The 24100-nt window shown below is 41.7% G+C and overlaps 1 protein-coding gene across 3 annotated transcripts in view; it reads left to right on the top strand.

Moving 5' to 3' along the window:
* Positions 1 to 497: 497 nt before the first annotated feature.
* Positions 498 to 24100, top strand: part of WDR48 (WD repeat domain 48) — a 32707-nt gene continuing 9104 nt past the window's right edge. For 2 of the 3 annotated variants that reach the window (XM_079795536.1, XM_079795537.1), the window contains exons 1-14: positions 498 to 561; positions 10230 to 10370; positions 12220 to 12298; positions 13479 to 13561; positions 13688 to 13817; positions 15724 to 15812; positions 16195 to 16296; positions 17496 to 17720; positions 19592 to 19666; positions 20526 to 20628; positions 21424 to 21521; positions 21941 to 22048; positions 22350 to 22446; positions 23102 to 23197. In XM_079795536.1, the coding sequence (XP_079651662.1) occupies positions 514 to 561; positions 10230 to 10370; positions 12220 to 12298; positions 13479 to 13561; positions 13688 to 13817; positions 15724 to 15812; positions 16195 to 16296; positions 17496 to 17720; positions 19592 to 19666; positions 20526 to 20628; positions 21424 to 21521; positions 21941 to 22048; positions 22350 to 22446; positions 23102 to 23197 (1474 nt within the window). In that variant the 5' untranslated portion in view covers positions 498 to 513. Of the gene's footprint in view, positions 562 to 10229; positions 10371 to 12219; positions 12299 to 13478; positions 13562 to 13687; positions 13848 to 13910; positions 13994 to 15704; positions 15813 to 16194; positions 16297 to 17495; positions 17721 to 19591; positions 19667 to 20525; positions 20629 to 21423; positions 21522 to 21940; positions 22049 to 22349; positions 22447 to 23101; positions 23198 to 24100 lie in introns of all 3 variants that reach the window. The other variant, XM_079795538.1, reaches the window with a different exon arrangement.

Consider the following 24100-nt stretch of genomic DNA (forward strand, 5'->3'; position numbering starts at 1 on the left):
TATTTTTTCACCTTCCTACTATCCTTTTACCTCGTAGTTAAACCAATACTTGGCTCCTCCTGAAGATGGGGGCCGCCTCCTTTGCAGTCTCCTCCTTTTTGAAGCCAGTTTATGGGGTGTCATGGCACATCTGCGGGTTCCCTTGGCTGCCTAGGGAAATTTGGGGGGAGGGTTTCTGTCCGAGCCGCCCGTGTCCGGCATTATTAATTCTTTCATTCAGCGCTTCCCTCAGGCCGCTTGGGCCTCTGGAGATGGCACTGGGGAGGGAACAGCCAGGGGAGAGGCTCACAGAACTGGACTGGATTGCTCCCTCGGCCCGGAAACTAGCTCTCTCCAGCATGTCACTCACGCGACAACTTTCCGGTACTTCCGCCTCCCCACAGGGCCACCGGCCGCGGCGACACCCAGCCTAACCCTCGCCTCGCCGCCAGCGCTCGGCCCCAGGGGAAGAGGCGCGACTTCCGCCTGGACCGAGCCACTTCCGGAAGTGACGTAGGAGTGTCAACATGCAAGATGGCGGCCCATCACCGGCAGAACACGGCCGGGCGGAGGAAAGTGCAGGTATGGGAGCCCGGCTCCTCGACCTCTCGGACGTGGCTGCCAGCCGGGGGCCCACCTCCAGCGAGCAGATGCCTCGGGCCGCGATCGGCCGGGGTAGCGGCTTGGGGCGAGTGGGACGGGGCGCGGCGGGTCGCGAGGGGTGGGGCCGCGGCGCTAACGGCTTCTGGAGGGGGCGGGGGGCTGGGGGCGGCCCACCCAGGCTTCCTGGGCCCTGTCCCGGGACCCTCTGGTGCTCCGCTCGGAGCCCGGGGTTGCCGATCCCCCGCTCTCCCAGGGGATTGGGCTTGCGAGGTCGGGAGACGCTCGTTCTCCGCCCACCAGCCTCCCCCGTCCGTAAGCGCTCTGCCCGAGCCGCGTCGGAGCGGAGGCCCCCGGGCGCTTCCCCGCTGGCTGGCGGCCGCGGCGCGAGTGGGCCTGTGCGGGGGCGTGGCGGGGCACAGACCGCTCTACGGGATCTCTGCGGGGGCTTGTGCACGTGAGAGCCCCCTGCGGCCTTTTATGCAGGAGCTTTTTGCCTGATGAGGTGGAAACGGCGGGGGAGTGTGGCTGGTGTTAGTGGGGGAAATAGGAGTTTTACTGTTTTGGAATTTAATTTCGTCTTCACCATTTCGTCATCTCCACTGTGCATCCTTGAATTTTCGTTTCTGTTTCTATAATCTGTTAGCCAAGGGTAAAGAGTTATCTTATCCTTCCGTGTGTGCTTTCTGCCTTCGTGAACCTACTTTTGTTTTATGGGTACGTTTGAGAGTTACTGTTAGCTCTTTTCAGCGATGCAGGGAGTAAAGCCTTACTACAGGTGTTTGCTGCAGGTATGTCTTACGTAGTAGTGAGGATATGGTGCACTTATTCATTAAACATTGCTGAGCACTTCGTTTGCAATTCATTAAACATTACTGAGCACTTAGTTTGCAAAGAATGGAGAGAGTAGAGGAATAAGAAACACCCAGACTTTCTTTATGAAACAGCATGATATGTAGGTTGAAATCAGTGAGTGTTCCTTCAGTAAGGTAACCCCAGCAAGTTGCTGTAAGCCATAAAGTCCTCTGGACAGTTCACTTCTTTGTTTTATTGATCTCATTGATGAGTACAGTAGCCAGGCATTCAGTAGATGTTGAATTGAGTGAAATGAATAAAGATCTAAAATAGCTTACCCTGTAAGGTGATTTAAAAAAACTTTTTTAATCCTTACCCAAGGATATATTTTTATTGATTTTAGAGAAAGGGGGGGGGGGGAGAGAAATATCGATGTGAGAGAAAAACTGATGGGTTGCCTCCAGTACATGCCCCATCCCACCGGGGATCAAACCACATCTTAGGTATGTGCCCTACTGGGGAACCAAACCGGAAATCTTTTTGTGTCTGGGACCACACTCCAACCAACTGAGCCACCTGGCCAGGGCTGTTAGGTGATTTTTAAGTGTATCATTGACAGAATTTAAGTAACCCAGCATGCAAACCAGGTGGGGAGAATGTCTGCTTCTGAGTATAATGTAACTCAAAATGGTAACAGTATTCCAGACACTAGAATGGTACACTCCTTAGGATAGTAAGGAGAGCTAATCAGGCCACTCCGTTTCTTGTGTTTAGACTTAAAGGCAATATAAAAGTATAAAATGGGCAAATATAAATCTGCAGTGTGTGTGGAAAAACTGAGTGTTTTAATAAGCTGAATATGAGCTATTGCATGTAGAATGAGAGAGGTGATAATTCCACTCTCGCTGATCAGAGTACAGAATTAGAGTTTGAGATATGGCAATCAGATTAATAAAGTGACTTTAAACTATTTCCTATGAAGAGCGCTCAAAAGAACTAAGACTAGTCTGCTGAACAGAAGATTCAGTGAGTCTTGTTAGCTGCTTTCAGAATTTTCCCCCAAGGTCTAGAACCAATGTGAAAAGCCACAGAGATTGATTTTATCTCAACCTGAGGGAGAACTTCTGTTTATGGAAGTGTTTTTGAAACTAGAGCATGTTCACTGCAAAAACCCACAAACAGTACAAAAGTATAAATGATAATTGTCCTCCACTTCAAAGAAAACTATGGACAGTGTGACATATAATCCTAGACCAGGGATTTTCACTGTGAGTGTTACTGACATCTTGGGCGGGATAATTCTTTAGGCGGGGTAGTTGTTGTCCTATGCTTTGTAAGTCTTGCATCTTCCTGGCTTCTTCCCACTAGATGTTAGCGCCTTCCCTGTTGTGACAACCAAAAATGATTCTAAACATTTTCCAATGACCCCTGGAAGGCAAAATTGCCACTGGTTGAAAACCAGTGTTCCGTAACTCTTCATTACGGAGTTGAAGAGTGACGCCCTGGCTGGTTTGGCTCAGTGGATAAAGCGTTGGCCTGCGGACTGAAGGGTCCCAGGTTCAATTCCGGTAAAGGGCACATGCCTGGGCTGCGGGCTTGATCCCCAGTTCGGGGTGTGCAGGAGGCGGCCAGTCAATGATTATCTATCATCATTGATGTTTCTATCTCTCTCTCCCTCCCCTTAACTCTCTGAAATTAATAAAAATATACTTAAACAAACAAAAACAAAAAAACCCTGTGATGTCAGTTTAGAACAGGGGTCTGCAAAATTTCTCCAAAGGGCTAGATAATAAAGATTTTACACTTTGGAGGCCATTCTGCGTCATAACCAGACCTCTGCCATTATAATGTGAAACCACCCATAGAAAATACCTGAATGCATAGGTGTGACTGTGTTCCAGTAAAACCTTGTTTACTAAACAGGGTTTGGCCCGAGGGCATTTTTTTACTAACCACTGAGTAGGAAAAGTCAGGCAAGACTGCTTTTCAGAATGCTTTTTAAATTAACACTCTAAAAATACAGGTTCAAGCAGAGAGTCATGGTCCACAAGATTGAGCGGGAAAAACAGATGTGAGAATTATTGATATTTAGCCAGTTTTTCTTGGCCAAATTTAGCCTGAGTTGGCTTGATAGCTAGAAGTAGCCTTATATAAAAGAGCTGTGTGATTCCATTTACAGGATATTATAGAACAGGCAAAGCTAATCTATGGAGAAATATCAGATCTAGATTGGGAGTTGGGGTATAGAGGTTGGGGACAAGGATGAGGCAACTTGGTAGGGTGGTGCAATGTTCAATGTCTCTTAGTAGGTGTTTGTACTACAGAGGTATATTCATTTGTCAGAAGTATCTATGTACACTTATATCTGTACATTTCACTCTAAGTTTACCTTTTAAAAAAAGGAGCCATGAATAAATAATGAACTCTAGTTAACGATATACATGCTGAAGTATTTAGGGGGAAGTGTTATTGATGATGTGCAACTTACCTTGAAAGGCATTGAAAAATAACATGGATCAAATGAATAGATGGCTATGAAGTAAAGCAACTATAGAAAATGTTAATTGTAGACTAGATATATGTGGCAGGTATATGAATGTTTGCTGTGTAATTCTTTCGACTTTTGTGTTTTAACTTTTTCATAATAAAAGGCTGAGATAAAATAAGTTTTAAAGGTTAAACAATAGTTAGATAGTGATAAGCAGCAGAAGATGAGGAAGTGACATTTTAGTTGCAGTGGCCAGAGAATGCCTTGCTGAGAGGCTGACTTCTGAGTAAGGATCCAAAAGAAATGAGGAAATGAGATAGCCAGGGAAGGGGCGGGCATTCCAGTGAGAATATCAAATGCAAAGGTCCTGAGGTGGAATGAAGATGCCTTTGTGGCTGGCAAGGAGTGAGTGAGGGGAAGAGGAGCAGGAGATGAAATCAGAGCGGTAACTGCAGACCAGACCATGTAGAGCACCAGGGCATAGAGGTCTAGAGTGCAATGGGACATATTGATGGGTTTTGAGCAGAGGAACATACAGGATATGCATGTGTTTTAATAAGATTGGCCTGGCTTCTGTGTTCAGAACAGACTGTGTGGGCACAGGGCAAAGTGGGGAGGCCAGATGCTGGGTGATAGTGACCCACCAGGCTCGTGAGAAGTGCTTGAAATTAAAGTAAGGATGGCACCAAGGTTTTGCGCCTGAGCAACTGGAAAAATGGAGTCACCATGAACTCCATCAATGAGGAAGACTACAGGAAAAGCTATTTTGGGGATGACTCTCAAGAGCTGGGTTTGGAACATGCCATGATTAAGATGTGTGTGAGGTGCCCAAGGGGAGATGAGTTAATGCACACACACCTCAGGGGAGCCTGGGAAAAGAGCCCAGAGCCGTGGTTGGCAAACTGCGGCTCGTGAGCCACATGCTGCTCTTTGGCCCCTTGAGTGTGGCTCTTCCACAAAATACCATGGCCTGGGCGAGTCTATTTTGAAGAAGTGGCGTTAGAAGAAGTTTAAGTTTAAAAAATTTGGCTCTCAAAAGAAATTTCAATCCTTATACTGTTTGTTGATATTTGGCTCTGTTGACTAATGCGTTTGCCGACCACTGGCCCAGAGTATCCCCTTTGTGAACCGGAAATGCTTTCAAAATCTCCCTTCTTTTCTTAAAAGTATTGTGAATTTTGTACTTATTCCATAATATATCCACATTTGTTTTCACATAAAAAAAAGTGTTTCGTTACTGTAGTAGGCAGAATGCCTCACCACCAAAATGCCATGCCCTAATCCCTGGAACCTGTGAATATGTTATGTTACTTGATAAAAAGGACTTTTCAGATATAATTAAGGTTATAGACCTTAAAATAAGAGGGTTATCCTGGATTATCCAAGTGGGTCCAATCTAATCATATTAGCCCTTAAAAACAAAGAACTTTCTGCAGCTGGCAGAAGTCAGAGAGATTTGAGGCATGAAAGGGATCTCTGGAGAGGGTGGGAGTAAACAGAAGGGAGACATTGGAATTCAGGAAACAATGGCTGTAGCCCAGAAAAGCAGTAAAGGGAGGCACTGAAGATGAGGCTGTGCCAGCAGACCGAGAGGGCAGCCAGCCCAGACTGAGTGCAAGGTGGAGGGTGCTGAGGGGCAAGCCTGGGAAAGGGGGATGGGTGGATTCTTGCTGTAATATCTAATATGGTGCAGCAATTAAAGAAAATTGAAGTTAAAGCATAGGAAACCATTGAAGAAAGGAAGAAAGATAGAACTCTAGGGAAAAGAAAAAGCTCTCCGAGGAAGGAAATGTATTCATAATATAGTACTTAGCTAGTCAGCAGATAGCAATTACAAAGTCAAACAGTGGAGCACTGATTATTTATTCAACCGAAAATAGCGATATGTCTATATCAGAAGAGGAGAGGGAGGAGTTATTGGGGGTAGATTCAGAGTTACATCCTAATCTACCATAGGCTGAGTAAATAGGTGAATCTAAAATGGATAAGCCAGAAAGCTGTAGAATAAACACAATATTTCAAGAAATGCAGTAACTATCCAGAAGAAACCAAGAGTTGAAATTAGTTACTCCTAGGGAGTAAGACTGGTGTGGGGAGTATTACACAGACAATAGGTATGTGATTTTTCATTACAGTCTTTCAGTATTTCATATTCTGAGTATAGGCAAGAATTAGTTAGATAAAAATTAAATTATAAATTCAAAAAACTAAGTAATATATGCCTATTGTAAAACGTTAATACCATATAAAAAAAGGCATGAGTGACAGTCACCATTATTCCATTGCTTGGGATAGTTTTTTATGTGTATGTTTTTCCAAACTTGTATATGTATTTTTTAAATATATATTTAATATTCTGAAACATTTTTATAGTAATGATTATTATACACGGCTGTGTTAGGCCACACACATTTCACTTAAATATAGCATGGCTGTCTTCCCATGTCATTCATTCTAGATCTGCGTCAACATTTTTTTTAATATATTTTATTGATTTTTTACAGAGAGGAAGAGAGAGGGATAGAGAGTTAGAAACATCGATCAGCTGCCTCTTGCACACCCCCTACTGGGGATGTGCCCGCAACCAAGGTACATGCCCTTGACCAGAATCGAACCTGGGACCTCTCAGTCCACAGGCTGACGCTCTATCCACTGAGCCAAACTGGTTTCAGCTGCGTCAACATTTTTAATGATTAAATAATATTCTGTTTTATGGATGTGCCAAAATTTATCCGATTAAGATACTTCTAATTCTTTGCCATTTTTAATCACGAATCTGTGGTAGATACCTTTGAAGAAGTGGCCCAGGCTTGTTTGCTAAGAATTACTTTCTACCTGAAATGACCTGACCCTTCCCCACTGGACCAATCAGATAATCTCGAGAAATCTGAAAATTAAGATTTACATGCTACATAGTCTCTGTTAAAGGAAATGTGTGGAGAAAAGCAGATAAGGGGTCATAAAGCCCCAGAGAAAGAGAGATTGAGAGAGACTGAAATTGACATTGAAGCCAACTTGGTTCCTGATGGTTTTCTAATATCTGATTCATGCAAAAAATATTTATTAAATGCCTTCTATACCAGACACTATAATGAGTGGTGGGAGGAACCAGGCAGACAAGTTTCTTGATCTCTTGCAACATTAGAATGAAGAAGATGTCACAAAAAAGATAAATATGGAGTGTGGTAAGAACTGTGAGAGAAATAAGTAGGGTAAGTGATAGAGGGTGGAGATCAGGGAAGGCCTTTGAGAGGAGGTGACTTTTCTGCTAAGACCAGAAGGGTTCAGGTGAGCCAGACAAGATATAAGCTGGAGAAGAGTGCCTGTGGGGATTGGAGAGGGGGAATCTTCTCGGCATAGGGAACAGTAGATGGGAAGGGAGGGAAGAAGAAAGCTCGATGTGTTGAGGAACAGGAGTTTGGTGTGACTACCATGAAAGAAGCTGGGGTGGGGGGGGAGTTAGTTTGAGGAGAGTGTGAAGGTGCAGGAAGCATGTGAGGAATTTGAACTTTAAATGTAGTGAAAAAAAGCCTTTGGAAGGCTTCAGCAGAGAAGTGTCATGATTTTATTTTTAAATGTCTTTTGTGAGTCATAACTGTATTTCCTGCCCCTGGGCTGTTAGATATCTTGTATCCTTATGTTAAAATTTTTCTTTTCTCAATTTAAGCAGGCTTGAGTAGATTTCAGCTACAGTTACTTGTACCCAAAGGACTGAGTTAAGACAACATCCTTGTTGTCTTTATGTATACAACTCTGACCCTTTTCATGTCATTGACTGTTTATGTTCATTGGCCATTTAAAAAAAAAAGTCTCCTCTTCATGATCTTTATTCCTCTTTCTGTTGGAGAGTTTGACATGTTACTATGTTGTAAGGAATCATTGTATGTCAAGAGTAAACTTTTGTCTTGTGTATTTATTTCATTGTTTTCCCAGTTAGATGTTTGCCCTTTAACCTTGCTCATACTCTTCTTTTCAGAAAGCATTTTTTAAAAAGTAACAGCTTTATTGAGATACAATTCACATATTATAAAGTCACCCTGTTAAAGTATACAACTCAATGATTTTTAATATATTCATAAAGTTGTGCATTGATCACCCAGTTCCAGAACATTTTCATCAGCCCAAAAAGAAACCCCGTACCCGTTAATAGTCACCCCATTTTCCTCTCTTCCAATTTCATGGCAACCACTAATCTACTTTCAGTCTCTGTGGATTTACATATTTTGGACATTGAGAATAAATAGAACCATAAAATATGAGCCATTTTATAACTGGCCTGTTTCACTTAACCATGTTTTTAAGATTCATTCACATTATAATATGTGCCAGTACTTCACTCCTTTTATGGCTGAAAAATATTCCATTGCATGCATATGCCACATTTTGTTTATCCTTTGTCAGTTGATGGACATTTGAGCTGTTTGCACTTGTGAAGAATGTTGCGGTGAACATGGGTGTACATGCAAAAGGTTTTGACTTGTATTTAGTCAGATCAGCATTGCTCTTTTCCTTTGTAAAGATTACTGTATTTCTTGTCATGTTAGCAGAGCCTTCTCAAAGTAGTCTATGTAAATATTCACCTGTCTTTTTTAATGTATTTTTATGAGTAAATTATTCTATTTCAACCTTAAGTCCACATGAAAATTCATTTTAGTTTAAGATTTGGAAAAAGGATATATAATTTTTCCCAGTATAGTCACTAGATGTTCCTGGATAATTTATTATTTAATAATTATCATGCCCTCATTGACCTGAAACACCATGTTTACATCAAAATTAAAAATTTATAATAGAAAAAATGTTTCCAGATTTTGTTTTATTCCATTGATTTTTTTTTTTAATATATATTCCTGTTGTGGTACTTCATTGTAATTCTGGTAGGTTTAGCTTTATAATACCTCTTAAGATCTTTAAAGAATATGCTTTCATTTTTTAAAATAATTGGGTATTCCACACACACACACACACACAAAATTATCTTTTCTATAATAGACATATATTCTTTCCAAGTTAGGAAAAATTTAGGGGTTACTTAAAAGTCTATCTATCTATATATATAAAAGTCTAAGTGACCATTCAACCATTTGACTGGTAGCTATGGTGTGCACTGACCACCAGGGGGCAGACGCTCAACTCACAGGCATGGAAACATGGAACAGACTGATGAATCTCAGAGGGAAGCGGGGAGAGGGGAGGGTGGGGAGAGATTAACCAAAGATCTTATATGCGTACTAAGGGCTGGTGCACCGATTCGTGTACCGGTGGGGTCCCTCGGCCTGGCCTGCGGGGATCAGGCTGAAACCAGCTCTCAGATAACCCCCGAGAGGTCCCGGATTGCAGCCAGGCCAAGGGACCCCACGCACCGGGCCTCTAGTACTATATATTTTGTCAGCTTCTAGAAAGCAATCCAATGTGATTGTGGCCAAAGTTGGGTTTAAATTCACAAATTTAGGAAACAGTTGTTAATTTTGAATCTTCCTGTGCCATAATATGGCACCTCCTTTATTCAAGTTTTTCTTTTATGTGCATTGTTCTGTTCTATTAGTTATTTTAGGTATTCATTCTTGTTGCTATTGTAAATAGATCTCCCCACTTCCCCCGAACCTCCTGTTCTTTTCTTAACTGTTTATTTCATTAAATTAGAAAAGTTTTGCTTTTGGCTGCTAGCCAGTTTGTTGACTTTTTCATAATTGTAATTGGTTGATTCTCTTGAGTTTCACATGAAGCCAACAGAACTTTAACTACAGTAACAAAATAGTGGAAAGTGCTCAGAACGAGAAGTTGATTGTGTTAAAGGAACCCAAAACTCATTTGCTTGCCAGGTCAGAGAACACCTTTTTGAGGAAGCATTATTTAAACAGAAACCTAAAGGCTGCAGCAGGAGTGGCCAGAGAGAGGGGAGGAAGGCCTTCCAGGCCTTCCAGGACATGTGACACTCTGGAGGCACGGTGTGTGCAAGGAACAGGGGCAGAGTGAGCAAAGATGAGTGAAGGAGAGGTGAGCAAGACACTTGCAGCCGTATTGAGGAGTCCTGGTCACACCGGGAGTCTAGGAGAGCAGGCCCTGGAGAGGTGTTTGAGCAGAGGTGAAGCACTCCAGTTCGCTGCTTTGTGGGAAATGGATTAAAGACAAACCACAGAGTGTGGGAGGCCAGTTAGGAAGCGGTTATGGTAGCTTGTATTAATGTCATTCTTCTCTCCTCAGCTCTTCACTCTTTTATAGAGTAAAATAAAAATTTTATTGGATTGAAAAATAAGTTTTATATTGGAAAACATGGGATTTTGAATTTCAGATCTGCCACTAGTAGGCTGCATTTTACTGCATGTTCTGTCACTTCATAAAAAGCAAATGTTGACTCACTTGTCAGGTTTCCTATGTTATTCGAGATGAAGTGGAGAAGTACAATCGAAATGGAGTCAATGCACTGCAGCTGGACCCAGCCCTCAATCGACTTTTCACAGCAGGTCGAGATTCCATCATTAGGATATGGAGCGTCAATCAGCACAAGGTAAGGCAGGGGTTGAGTTGACACTTGAAATCCATACTCGGAAAATTTTGCTCTAAAATGGCAGGCCTTTCCGAGTTTCAGATGTAATCTCTGAGCACTGAGTTATTTGGTACACTCTATAACTACCTTGCAACCAGCATTCTATGAGCCTTTGAGAAAAACACCCCTAGGGGAGTTTCAGAAGTGTTTCAGCTAAGGCAGGGACTCCATAAAACGAGGTCTGTGATAAGAAAGACATAAAGAGATTTGTCTGGTGGGGGAATTACTTCCAACCATTTATTTTTCTGCTGTAAATATGTTCCCAAAAAGCTTCTTGGCAACCCTTTTCACTGCTATCAAGAAAAGGTTGACTATGCTTTTACAGTTATGACTAATCTTGAACAAATATTAGATTTCTTCAAGGTTGTTGTGAAAGTATGAAGTATGAACATGCTGCCCTTCTTCAGATTTAAAGCCTGCTTTCTTAAACAGGGACCAGTATTTAAACACATGTGAAGACAAATCCCCAGTCAAATTGCAAGGAATTCTTTTTCTATTTTGTTTGAATGTCCGTATTGTGAATGACATAGGCAGATTCGGGGAAGGAAAAAGACATTTATTGAGCTCCTAGCTATGTACCAGACACTCTTAGCACTTTCATATCCAATATGGTCTTGATTCTCACAATCCTCCTTCAAGGCAGCTGTTAGGGTTCGTGTTCATAGATGGAAAACAGGCTTACAGAAATCCATGGTTAAATCGCTCTTAAGTGGCAGGGAGTTAGAGCCCTTCTACCTTCAAAGCCCTGGTGCTGATCCTTATAGTATTAAAGGCTGTGGCCTCCTAGCGAGCTCTGCAAGTCTGATGTTCAGTCCAAAAAGACCCACTATTTTGCACACTTGCTAGATGATGTTTCTTTAAATGGACTTGGGTCTAGTGGGCTTTGCATTCTTTCAACAGTGGCAATAGAGGTGGCCCAATGTCAGAACATGGAAAGTAAGAAAACCATGGCTTTTAAGTGCTTCTTGAAACTTATAGTTTAATTGGAATGTCACCTTTCTGGGAATTAACAGTACTGTATTTCAAACAAATTGCGGGAAAACATTCACAAAAACTAACCTGGGAGAATCTAGAAAGCTGCCTATGCTGCCCTTAAATATCTTTTTTTCTGATCTTTGTTTTGTGACAAGATTGAATAGTGTCATTTCTCAAATAGACTTGGAGCGAGAGCTGTTCTCTGTGCCAGGAAGTGTCTTGAACTTGCCTATCTTGGGTGTAGGATGTAACTAAATACTTGGCTTGGTAATTAAGCCAAGTGAGAGGAATAGAAGAATCTCAAATTACTGAATTGAAATGGTGACCAGGGTAGTACTCCTTTAGCCCTTGGCTTCCATTTCTTCTCTGAAGGACCTTAATTCAGAAGGTAAAAACCACAGTAGGAAGCTAAAAGCAAAAGTGTCCATCTCCCTGTGCAGTAGGCTGGGCTCCTCACCACTCGGCCGCCTCGTTTCTGCCCTGCTGTCTGCTGTGAGCCTTCGGCACCACTGATTCCCACCCCCAGCCTGCAGATGGGTTCCTGTCCTGTCCTTTGCAGTAACGCCTTCCTGTAGCACTGTTGCCTTCACTGACTCTAGGCATAAAAATTAAGCATTTGTCCTGGAAACCTAGGCTTTTATCAGTAATAAAACTGTCCTGAAACAAAACTTCTATGCACATGTTATCTGGAAGCATCAACTCTTGGGGCTAGATTTTAAGGTCATAGAGCAGTGGGTCACACTAATTGAAGAATCTAAACATATCTATAGTTTGTAATACAGCTCATTCTCTAAGATAAGCTAATGATATCCTGTGATTTTTCTTTTAATTTCAGCAAGATCCATACATAGCATCTATGGAGCACCATACCGATTGGGTAAACGACATTGTACTCTGTTGTAATGGGAAAACATGTAAGTATTTCTCTGATATTGGGCTTCAGGAAACTTTTAATTTAATTTGATGTGTTTTTTTCATTTTTCATGTAAGCTTTTTATTAAAATACTAGAGGCCCAGTACACGAAATCGTACACGGGTGGGGTCCCTTGGCCTGGCCAGCAATCGGGGTCGATCGGGCCAGGCCGTCTCACCCAATCCGGGAGGAGGGACCGTGGGAGGTTGTGGGGCTGGCCCCAATCAGGGTCGATTGGGCAGCCGGCTGGGGGGAGGGACCGTGGGAGGTTGGCCACTGCAGGAGGTTGGCTGTGGGAGTACACTGACCACCATGGGGCAGCTCCTGCATTGAGCGTCTGCCCCCTGGGGGTCAGTGTGCGTCATAGTGACCAGTCAACTGGTTGTTCGGTTGCTTAGGCTTTTACATATATATAGATAGATAGCATACATACAGAAAAGCATACACACCTTGAGAGTACAGCTCAATACAAGTTTGTGAAGTGAACACCCTTATAAGAAACATTACCAGAAGTGTCCCCTGCCCCGGGCCACCCTTTCAGTCACTGTCCCTTGCCCCACTGTCTTCTAAACACTATCGATTCATTTTGCCTACATTTGAACTATCTATAAATAGACTCACATAATATGTATCTCCTTTTAACCTTATTAATATCTCTTTCTGTTCTTATTATGGTAGGATCCATTTCTTGGTTTTTCAGTCTGTGTTAGAAAAATTTTCCCAATCAAATTAGTTCAACTGGAACTTTAAAAAATGTTTGCCTTAGCTATTAAAAAAATAAAATTTTGAGGCAGAATACAATAGGTTCTAGAAAAAGCTTTTAAATATATATATATTTAATTTTTATTGATTTCAGAGAGGATGGGAGAGGGAGAGAGAGACAGAAACATCAATGATGAGAGAGAATCATTGATCGGCTACCTCCTGCACGACCCACACTGTGGATCGAGCCCGCAACCCTGGCATGTGCCCTTGACCGGAATCAAACCTGGGACCCCTCAGTCCACAGGCCAACGCTCTATCCACTGAGCCAAACCAGCTAGGGCTAGAAAAAGCTTTTAGATTATAAATGTACTATATGTGTGTATAAACATGAACAGATGTTTGAATTAATAGTAGGAATATTATAAATATTGAAGTATATATCACTAAGGTGTTTGTTAATTCTTTGCATCTTCTAGTAATATCTGCTTCTTCTGACACGACAGTAAAAGTATGGAATGCACATAAGGGATTTTGTATGTCAACATTAAGGACACACAAGGTAAAAGAGCTAACATAACATTTCAATTTTCAGTGTCTTTATTGTAATATTGGGGTCTCAGTACTTTAAGTGGCTCATTTCTTATTGATCTACAATGTAGATCATAGTACGTGTGTTCTGTTACAGGATTATGTAAAGGCCTTAGCATATGCCAAGGATAAAGAACTGGTAGCATCGGCTGGGTTGGACAGACAAATATTCCTTTGGGATGTGAATACTCTAACAGCATTGACTGCCTCAAATAACACTGTCACAAGTAAGGTGTTTGAAAAAAATGTCTTTGAAAGTGCTCCAAGTTGACATTAAAAAAGAATGGTTTATAAAATATCTTTGATAAGTTTGCATTGAGACAGTGGTTCATATCTAGAGAGTGCTTCTACCTCCAGCGTTCTAGCTCCCAAGAGTATGCTTGGACAAGGAGCTGGTTCCTCAGTCTAAAGTGGTAACTTCCCCAGGTGTCAGCTGTACATGTGCATGTCTTAGGTCCCCAGCTGAAGTGTGAGCTCCTGCAGCCAGGAGAGTCTGTCTTACTACTACTTTGTATCTCCCACAGCATCGCCTGCCCAAAGCCACACACTCAGCAGACACTGTTGATGGAGGTGGTAACCACCTGACAAAGTAGGCAGTTTCTGACTTTCAAAAGTGTTACTGTGTAGTAAGAACCTTTGAGTTCATGGCCCAGATGGAAAATACCCAAAGCAAAGAAAGAAAAGGTTGTCAGGGCGAATTTGCAGGACCTTTTTAGAGCAGCCCAAAGAATCCAGCCAATTCCAAAAGAGTTCGGCAAGGCTAGGGTGTTGCGAAGGGCAATTCAGAACGTTCACAGCAGGTAAATAGCATGGATGCCTCTTCAACTAAGAGATCTCAGGTGACCAGGTCAGACCCATCCAAGTCTAAACTTGAAACTCAGCCTCATGCTTGGCCCAGCCTACTAGAGTCCAGTAGGCCAGGTGCCAGAAGGGACTCTAAGGAGCACGTTTTTGGGCCAAGCTGGCCTGGAAGGTCTGTGTTCAGGACGTGGGTTTGAACTCTCTAGATCCCTGTATTATAGATTCAATTTGTCATGACTGTGGACACTCACACTGACATAGCCCGGGCAGTTCTAATACAACCTAGTATGTGCCAAGAGGGGCAAGTTGGGAGGCTGGTTTATAGTTTTTTTAATATTGTTTTGCTTCCCCTTCCTGCCCCCTCTCCCCCCCCCCCCCCCCCCCCCGCCCCCGGAGAGATATGTGAAGGTCTAAACACTGTTCTCCCCTTGTTCTTGATTTTTCACCTGTACACTATCTCAGTGCTTCAGTAGCTGGTCCCTGCTGAGGTTATCATGATCCATTTACCTCTTTGAGGATGTAAGGCCTGCCTCAAAGAGACACTAACAAGATGGAACAAGGCAAAACAGCAGGATGGTCTCAAGGTCAGAGACTAGGCTTAGTGGTTACAGATTCTGCGACAGATATGTCTTGGCTTAGAATAGTTTAGAGAGGACCTCACATAAGTTTATTGTGATTATAGAAATTATACTAATAGCTAATATTTATTGAGCACTTCTACAAGTAGTTACTTTTCTAAATACTTCACATATATTATTCTTTATTGTAAAATTAGGATCATACTATATAGTTGTATATGCTTTTTTTTTTTCCACTTCAGTGATACTTTGTTCTGGATCAAAGGGCATGAACATGATTCTTGCTACATGTTGCCTAGTTTCCTTCCAGAAGAGTTGTACCAAATGGTCCTCCCACAAGCAATGTATGAGAGTGCCGTTTTACTGTGTTTTCTGATAATTGAACATTACCTTGTTGTTTTCTTTTTAATCTGATTTGGTGAAAAAAGTATTTTTGTTTATTTGAAAATAGTGAGTTTGGACATGTTTTTCATATATATTGGTGGCACATGAATATCTTGGAAAATCTATTATTTATGTGGATAGGTTTTAAATGGCAGTGCAGTTCAATTTAGCAAATATTTATTGAACATTTGTGTATACTCAAATCCAGAAAAGAGGTGAAACTTGATATCTCTGTTATAGATAGATTTCTTTAGAGCACTCATAAAGATAAGATTTTTTAAAATTGAATAATTAAACTTGCAATTTTTGCTGACTAGCTACTAAACATCTGGTAATTTTGTTAACATGTAGCTCCTTTTATCCTTAATAGCTTCGTCTTTAAGTGGGAACAAAGATTCCATTTATAGCCTGGCCATGAATCAACTGGGAACAATCATTGTATCAGGGTCCACTGAGAAGGTAAGGGGGAGCTTAAAGGGTGTATCTTAACTCTAGAAAACAAAGAAACCAAAATAATTTGATCTGTGTCATTACTAAACATATGGACAGTGGTTTTGCCTGGTGGAATGCTAAAAGAAAGGTTTTATCTGGACAAATAAGCATAACTGTAATTACTGTCGTGTGTGGTAACGGGGGTGTGGGCGGGTGGGAAAGGCTGTTCATTTTTGACGTTAAAGAGGCTTCCTCCCCCTTGAGAAGGGGCCTTAGACAGTGTCCGTTGGCAGGAGCAGCGTTTCTTTCTCAGAATTTAGTGGCTGTCATTGATTTATAGAAGTCATCTATTACTGAAATTTGATCGTGGATACACTCAGTTTGTGTAATATTTTGTTAAAATTTGCAGGTATTAAGGGTATGGGACCCAAGAACATGTGCAAAACTAATGAAGCTTAAAGGGCACACGGATAATGTAAAAGCGTTGCTGCTGAACAGAGACGGCACCCAGGTACGCAGCTTCGCGTGGGCATTGACCTAATGGCTTTACCAAAGTTTCATACAACAGAAATCCCCCCCACTTCGTGTACTGCTGCCTATACCGATTGAACAAAGCTGTATCTGTTATAAACGGTGGACTAATTTTAAATCCTTAAAATACTAAATTGTACGTATAATAACCCCAGTTTTGAAAAACGATCTTTCATCAATGTAGATAAAAAGTGAAAACTAAGCACCATTTATTTCATTTCATTTTTCAGAGCCAGAAGAGAGGCTCTCAGTTAATGTGTAGAAGGCACTCAGTGTTAATGTATTGAGTGGCCTGGAGGAGAGGACTTCATCCTGGTCCTCAGTTAGCTCATCTGCAAAGTGGGAATCATATTTAGTTTGTGCAGTAGGTGAGAAGATTAGAAGTAATGAGTATATTCTTGTCGTAATCCCTGGATTTTTAGAGCTCTTGAACCCTTTGCAGCCCCATTTTCACGTGAGTTAAGAAGCCTAGTGCAGTCAGCTCCAAGTTTTGCAGTGTAGCTGCTGGGCTGCGCGGGAGATGGGTCCATGCCTTGTTCTCTAAGCTTTGTCCAGGTTGCCTGGATCCTATGGTCTCCATGGGACTGCCCTTACATATGAGCTATAGACATGATGGTTTCCAGAAGGGGCTCTGGGCCTGGCAGACTTGCCAAAGCTCCTCCTGACTGCTGCACTCCAAGCCTTGTTTCTATATGTAAGTTTATGAATGTGCTCTTACCCAAGATGACTTAAATACAAGTCAGTGCACTTCACTAAAGTCAGCTACTGATTGTCAATCTCTTGTTTGAGACAGAAGCGCTAGGTATCAGTTACTGGGCCAGAGTCTATTTTGCATCCTGCAGAATTACCCTGCAAGCTTCTAATGCAGGGTCCCTGGTGGCATTGTGATTCAAGGACTTATGATATATAACAGGCCAGTGAATCCCATAGACAGCAACCTGTTGCCTCACTTCCTCTGTTGTAGCATAAGATCCTTAGTTAGCAAATCTTATGATTTGAGGTCCGTCACCATTGCAATTATTTTGATTGGTGTCAACATACCTGGGCCAAGCCACTTTTCAGAGGCAGAAATACAGGTTGTTAGAGGCGTGCGCCTGACAGTGTGGCGTCAGGAGAGAAGGCTGGGCAGAGCACAGGAACTTCGGACAGGTCTCTAACCTTTACTTGCTTTGTTCCCAGTGCCTTTCTGGCAGTTCTGACGGGACAATTCGCCTGTGGTCCCTCGGTCAGCAGAGATGTATAGCGACGTACCGAGTCCATGATGAAGGCGTTTGGGCTCTGCAAGTCAATGACGCCTTCACACACGTGTATTCTGGAGGAAGGGACCGGAAGATTTATTGTACAGACCTAAGAAACCCTGACATTCGAGTGCTGATTTGTGAAGAAAAGGCACCAGTTCTCAAGGTATGTGATACATATTTTTAAAATTTTTAAATTGATTTGAGAGGAAGGAAGAGAGAGAGAATAATATCAACATGAGAGAGAAGCATCGATTGGTTGCCTCCTGTATGCACCTGTATGCAACCCGACCAGGGATCGAACCCGAAACTTGGGTATGTGCCCTGACTGGGAATCCAAACCACAACTGAGCCACACTGGTCAATCAGGGCAGCCTGTCATATATTTTAGTTTATATAATTAAGATTGTTACATTGTTCCTGAGAGCGCCTGGCTGTCTTAACCTGTTATTAGAGGAGGAATATGAGGAGTTCAGTTATCTGTAAGCAGAAATGTGTCCACTGCTCAAGAGGGAGGGAGGGTGTGGAAGAGCGCTCCTCAGGAGGAGGGAACGAGCTGGCTCATACCCCACCCCGTGACTGCTCAGAGTGGTCCTGATCAGGGTCTGGATGTGGGCGAACGGGTACTTGGGAAGCCACCCATATCGACACCTATCAGAAGTAGAGCCTAGGCTAAAAAACGGCCAGGCATCACGGGACAAACGTCCAGCCTCACTGATAATCCTAGAATTGCACACTGAAACACAGTGAGGAACTTTAAAAGGAGCATAAAGACAGACTACCCTGTCTTCTCAGAAACCATCTGACAACAACAGGGAAAGCAAGAAACAACTGCAAATACCCATCGTCTGTGAAGCTGAGTGACATCTGAGACCCAGACCACAGCATAGGAGGAAGGGCTGCAGAAGGGAGCAGCGGTCCGAGGAGACCTTGGGAAGATGCCTGTGGTCTGGCTGAGAGCAGTTCTTTAAAGTAGATGGCACACCCTAATGGACAGGCCAGTAATGCTTTAGAGAAAAGCAAGAGAGTTAGGGCTGCAGTCACAGACACAGCGTGTGTGCAGGAAGCAGCTGGTGGGGTGACAGGGGGGCGGAGGAGCACTGCGCTGTGAGTCCTGCAGCTGCCAGGGTCTCTTGGCTGGAGAAAAGGACCTTAGCGCAGACAGCCGTGTGTTACAAGGAGCGTCGCTCTGAACTGAAGAGGATCCGGCTGGCCAAGAGTCCGGCCCTGTCCCCGCAGCTCCAGTCCTGCAGCTTCCTGGTACAGGAAGAACAGTGGGCTAATGGGGAGTGATTCCCGTTGCATAATGCATGGGCATTTGTATATTTTATACGTTTAGTATTTTAAAAATACAGACGGGCACACAGTAAACTGTTCACAGGTGCACTGTCCTTGGATGAGGGGGTAGATAATGTGGGGGTACTTTTCACTTTTGCTGTGTTGTATTTTTACTACTAACATTTTCAAAGAAAAAATAAATCCATTTCTTTGTTATTAAGAACATAAAAAAAGGGTAGCAAAAACAAAAAAATTCTGATAAGTCATCCTTTGGCCTGTACCCATTTCGATCCCTTAAATCGGGGGTGGGAAACGTCCGGCCCGCAGGCCATGTAAGGCCCGAAAATCATTTGGTCTAGTCCTGCCAAGGCATGAGGGGTGAGTTAATTAAATGTTTGACCAAATCTAGCAGGCTAATTTTAAGTGGATAATTTTGTGTGGCCCTCGAATGATGTTATAAATATCCAAATGGCTCTTGACAGAAAAAAGGTTCCCCACCCCTGCCTTAAATTAACCACACTTAAACCTTTGAGCCGTTATTTTTGGTGAGAAGTCACTGTCCTACACTTTTATAGAGTCATGAATTTCTTGAGCACAGACTCCCTCATTCACTTGTTGAATCCCTAGCTTTTAACACGTGCCATGGTCTAGTCAACACACAGTGTTGAATGGAGGGGTTATTTAACAATGTAGAGCTGGTCCTGGCAGCTCAGAAGAGTCAGCATTCCACACAGCAATATTTTTGTGCCTTGTTTTCAGATGGAGCTTGATAGATCAGCTGATCCACCTCCTGCAATCTGGGTTGCAACAACAAAATCTACAGTAAATAAATGGGTAAGTGAGCCAGTATACAGCTGACAAAGGATTAGAAGCTGATAAAGGATTAGAACCAGTAGCAAATGCTCAGTATGAACTGACTCAGCATGCCTTTCAACAGTGCAAAAATCTGAAAGCCCCTATGAATGCAGGTGTGGGCCGAAGGTTGTACAAAAATTAAGGTGGCAGTCAAAATGGTGCTTCGATGTCTTTGTCAGGAGCCAAGAAATATATTTGACTGCTTAGAAAGGCGCTGTAGCCTGATACAGCCAGTAGATGTACAGCTCCGACCTCATGGAGCTGCATTTGAAAATCGGCAGCCCAGTACCAGCACAGCAGGGAAACGGGTCAGGCTTCTGTTTCTCTAAACACAGAAAACTGTGCTTTCAGACTCATTTCCTTTTCTTCATAGTATGAAAAACAGGGAGAGAAATAGGATGATCAGAGAGAAGTCATCAAAGGTACTATTAATTCTTAAATCGTAATTGAAGACTTGAAGTTTTCTTACCAGACTGTTTGTGGATAACCAAAGAGAAAGTGTTTATATTTATTCCTGATTATATGCAGGTCAAATGGTATTTCTCTGTGCTTGTAACAAATGTTACATTTCTTGTCTACATTTCATTGGGTTAATTTGAGATCAACATAGTTTACCTGGAAGAATGGCTACTGTTCTCTCCAAAAAGACATTCCCTTCTTAATGTTTGTTTGGGTTTTTTAAATCCTGGTAGATAATCATACTTTGTCACTATGTATTTTTGGGTTGATGTTTTTATTATTGGGTTCTCATTTGTTCTTTGTTTTTCTTGCCACTTTAAACAGATTGGCAAAGCTTATAAGGCATAAAATGATTAAATAATGAATTTTGTTCCTTCAGACATTGAAGGGAATTCACAACTTTAGAGCCTCTGGAGATTATGACAATGACTGTACAAATCCTATAACACCCCTTTGTACACAACCTGACCAGGTTATTAAAGGTGAGTAAGGAAATTGGAACGTATTGTACCTTTTGTGGAGATTAATTGTAGTTACTAAGAGACTGACAGAAATGGAGATGACCTTCCTTTAAATATAATTCTGATGTCAACAAAAGACTCATAATAGCATTTTGATTTATTTTTAATAGAAGAAAAGCTTTTAAAAACTGCTATTTAGTGACTTCAAAATGTGGGCTTTCTTTAATTAATCTTTTTACCCAGCATCAGAATAGTCACGGTCTTGGTAAAGCCAACAGCCATTTTGAAAAATATATAGAGTTTAGTGTTGTCTTTTAGCACAAGCCAGAAAAGTCAGATCTGGTCCTAGAATTCTACAGACTACAGCTGTAATGGCACCTCTGACTCAGTGTCAGAGCTTAGGATGAGAATATTGAATGACACATCAAGAACGATGTTCCTTCCGGAGGCGTAAAGAGCAGGAAGATAAGAAGCAAAAGCTGATGAGAGCTGGGGCTCAGGCAAAGGTTTCCTGTCATCATTAGGACTTTCCCAGCGGGTAAAACTGTCTGCCCTTAACAGTTTTCAACCAGTAGCCCTGTGTTGAAGTGAGGATTCTTTTCATCTATAATCTGTATTAAAACCAGACTATTTTCGTTTGATTGACCTTAAATTGCCTTAGATATAATGACATAGTCTTCTGATTTGCCTTCTTCTTCCTGGGGGGCTGGTATGATTTATATTCTGTTAGATACCAGTTCACAGTTATTGCCGCACAGTGAATTTAAATGTAGTAGAAGGATTGTTCTGCTAATTGTGTGGATTTTTCTCCTTTAGGCGGTGCTAGTATTATTCAGTGCCACATTCTTAATGATAAGAGACATATATTAACAAAAGATACCAATAATAATGTGGCATATTGGGATGTATTGAAGGTGAGTATCTTTTTTATTAAATATAGGTTACTGGATCATGTATTCCATTTATTTTTATGATATAGATATAAATATACGTAGATGTAGATATGTAGATAGATATACACCAAGATAATAAATATATAAATTAAGATTTAGTTTCAATAATACTTTATTTGGGGGTTAGATACTTTCTTATGTGAATATTAGATAAGGCTATAGTTTCCAAAATGAATATTTTGTGGGGGTTTTTTATTTAAAATTGTAATGGTTATTTAACAGTAACTGCTCTAAAATAAAAATGTTTGACCATTTCTTTTTAAAATGTTTTAGACTGCATATTAATAGGCAAAATGTGAAAATGTGTAAAATTTTGAGTAGCTAAGTCAGAATCAAATTAAGTTGCCACTTAATTATTATACTTTCTTTCTGATGTATAGGCAAGTAAAGTGGAAGATCTGGGCAAAGTGGATTTTGAAGATGAAATTAAAAAAAGATTCAAGATGGTGTATGTACCGAATTGGTTCTCAGTAGACTTAAAAACAGGGGTAAGTTAGCAATTGATAGTTGAAAATTTCTAATGTAGCTCAAAATTAAGTATCATTAGTTACAGAGTCCTACGTTTTTAAGTGTGAAAGGGAAAAAATTATTAATTCTTGCAAAATGCAGTTTAAATATCTTTTGGTATCCTAGTAAATTAAACTGTAGTTGCATAGAATTGCATGAAACCCTTTTTGGTTCTGAATCTGTGGCTTCGCACGTTAGTTAAATAGTACAAATAAAGGTTTAACTACGCGTTTGGAGAATGTATCCAAATGGCATGCCACTAACAATTTTTATTTCTGGCAGATGTTGACTATTACTTTGGACGAGAGCGACTGTTTCGCTGCTTGGGTTTCTGCCAAAGATGCTGGCTTCAGCAGCCCCGATGGGTCAGATCCGAAACGTGAGTGTGTCCTTCCTTCTCTTCCTCCTTTCGAGAGAGGAGGTGGGTCTGTGCTTTCTCCTTTGTGCTCGTCTTTCTAAGAGTCTGTGCTGTTGTGTTGATGTCTTTGGTCAGAATTTTCCTAAGAATATAGCATGTACCCAATGTATACAAATACCATCCTAGTGGCTTTATATGGAAAAGCCTTTTAAAGAATTGCTATATCTGAACAACCAAATAGAATATGTTTGCTCCATATTACCACTGCTTTAAACATTCAAAGATAAAATTTTAATAGACTTGGCAAAATCTCTGAAGTCTTGCTTTTAAACATCATTGGCATTGGGTTGAGAATTTAACATCAGGATCTGGCCAGGTGGCTCGGGTGGGTGGAGTGTCATCCCATACACCACAGGGTTGTGGGTTCAATCCCCAGTCGGGATACATGTGGTGTTTCTCTCTCACATATCTCTCTCTCTCTCTCTCTCTCTCTCTCTCTCTCTCTCTCTCTCTCTCTCTCTCAAAGCAATAAAAACATATCCTTGGGTGAGGATTAGGAAAAAGAATTTAACACCAGAATATGTGGAAACTTGTTTTTATTTCTTTCCCTCTATTTTTAGGTAAAAACGAGTAATTCTCTTTTCCATTTTTTTCTTTTTAATTAACTCTGTTGCAGTGAACTTAGGAGGACTTTTGCTCCAGGCACTCCTAGAATATTGGCCTAGAACACATGTGAATCCCATAGACGAAGAAGAAAATGAAGTAAACCATGGTTCGTGCTTTTATATCAGGATAAATGGTTAACAATTACTCAGAAGTTAAAAAGACTTAGACTGGTTGTTATTTTAAGAAACATTTTAAGCATTTGCTAAATTGTGACATAATATTTGTGATGTGCCCAATTTATTGCCTTCCCTTCCACATCCCAAAGAAGGAACATCCATCCAGTCTTCACTGAAAATCCAAGGAACTGTCAATCAGTGAAACTGCTCAATATAGAGAGAATAAATCCTGTACATTCACATGACCTTTGGCCTTAAAAGTAGACAGCTTAGCAGGCTTATGCTGAAGCAGTTTCTCAGAGTACCCATGGACCTGCTGGACTTAACCTCCAAACCTAGCTAGTTAGCTGCATCAGAAAGCCAGGTTTGGCCTTGTATTGTCATAATTCTTGTTGGCCTGAAATGTTGCTGTTACCTAGTCTGATGATCTGCCTGATCCTGGCTCTGAATGTTTCAAAAAAAATCAAATTCCAACTCAGAAGTGTCAGGAAAAGTGAACACGTCTATATAAAGCATGAATGCCCTTGAGGACATTCAAAGACCGTGTGTGCCACAGGCCGGGGCAGCAGCCTTCTCCTAGGCTCAGTCTGATTAAAGAAAGGGGAGGGAAGGTCTTAAAATTTGACAACTCATGTGTAACCTACAGCCAGCTGAGGATTCCTTGTGTCCTGCCTCCTGCGGGCCTACTCTGCTGAGGATTCTGAGCTCCCTGAAGTCTGCTGAGGATGCCCGCTTCTGGTGGTCAGCAGCGATGCGCACCAAGCAGAGACTTCGCTCTGCTCACTGACTCGTCCAGAATGATTTTTGGACTTTAAATCTCTTTTGTAAGCATGGCATGCTTCCTTGAAAGCCAGTCCTCTGATGTCCCTGCCAGAGAGAGGACACTGATCCCC

This window comes from Cnephaeus nilssonii (assembly GCF_951640355.1).
Source record: "Cnephaeus nilssonii genome assembly, chromosome: 17".
NCBI classification, from domain to species: Eukaryota; Metazoa; Chordata; class Mammalia; order Chiroptera; family Vespertilionidae; genus Cnephaeus; species Cnephaeus nilssonii.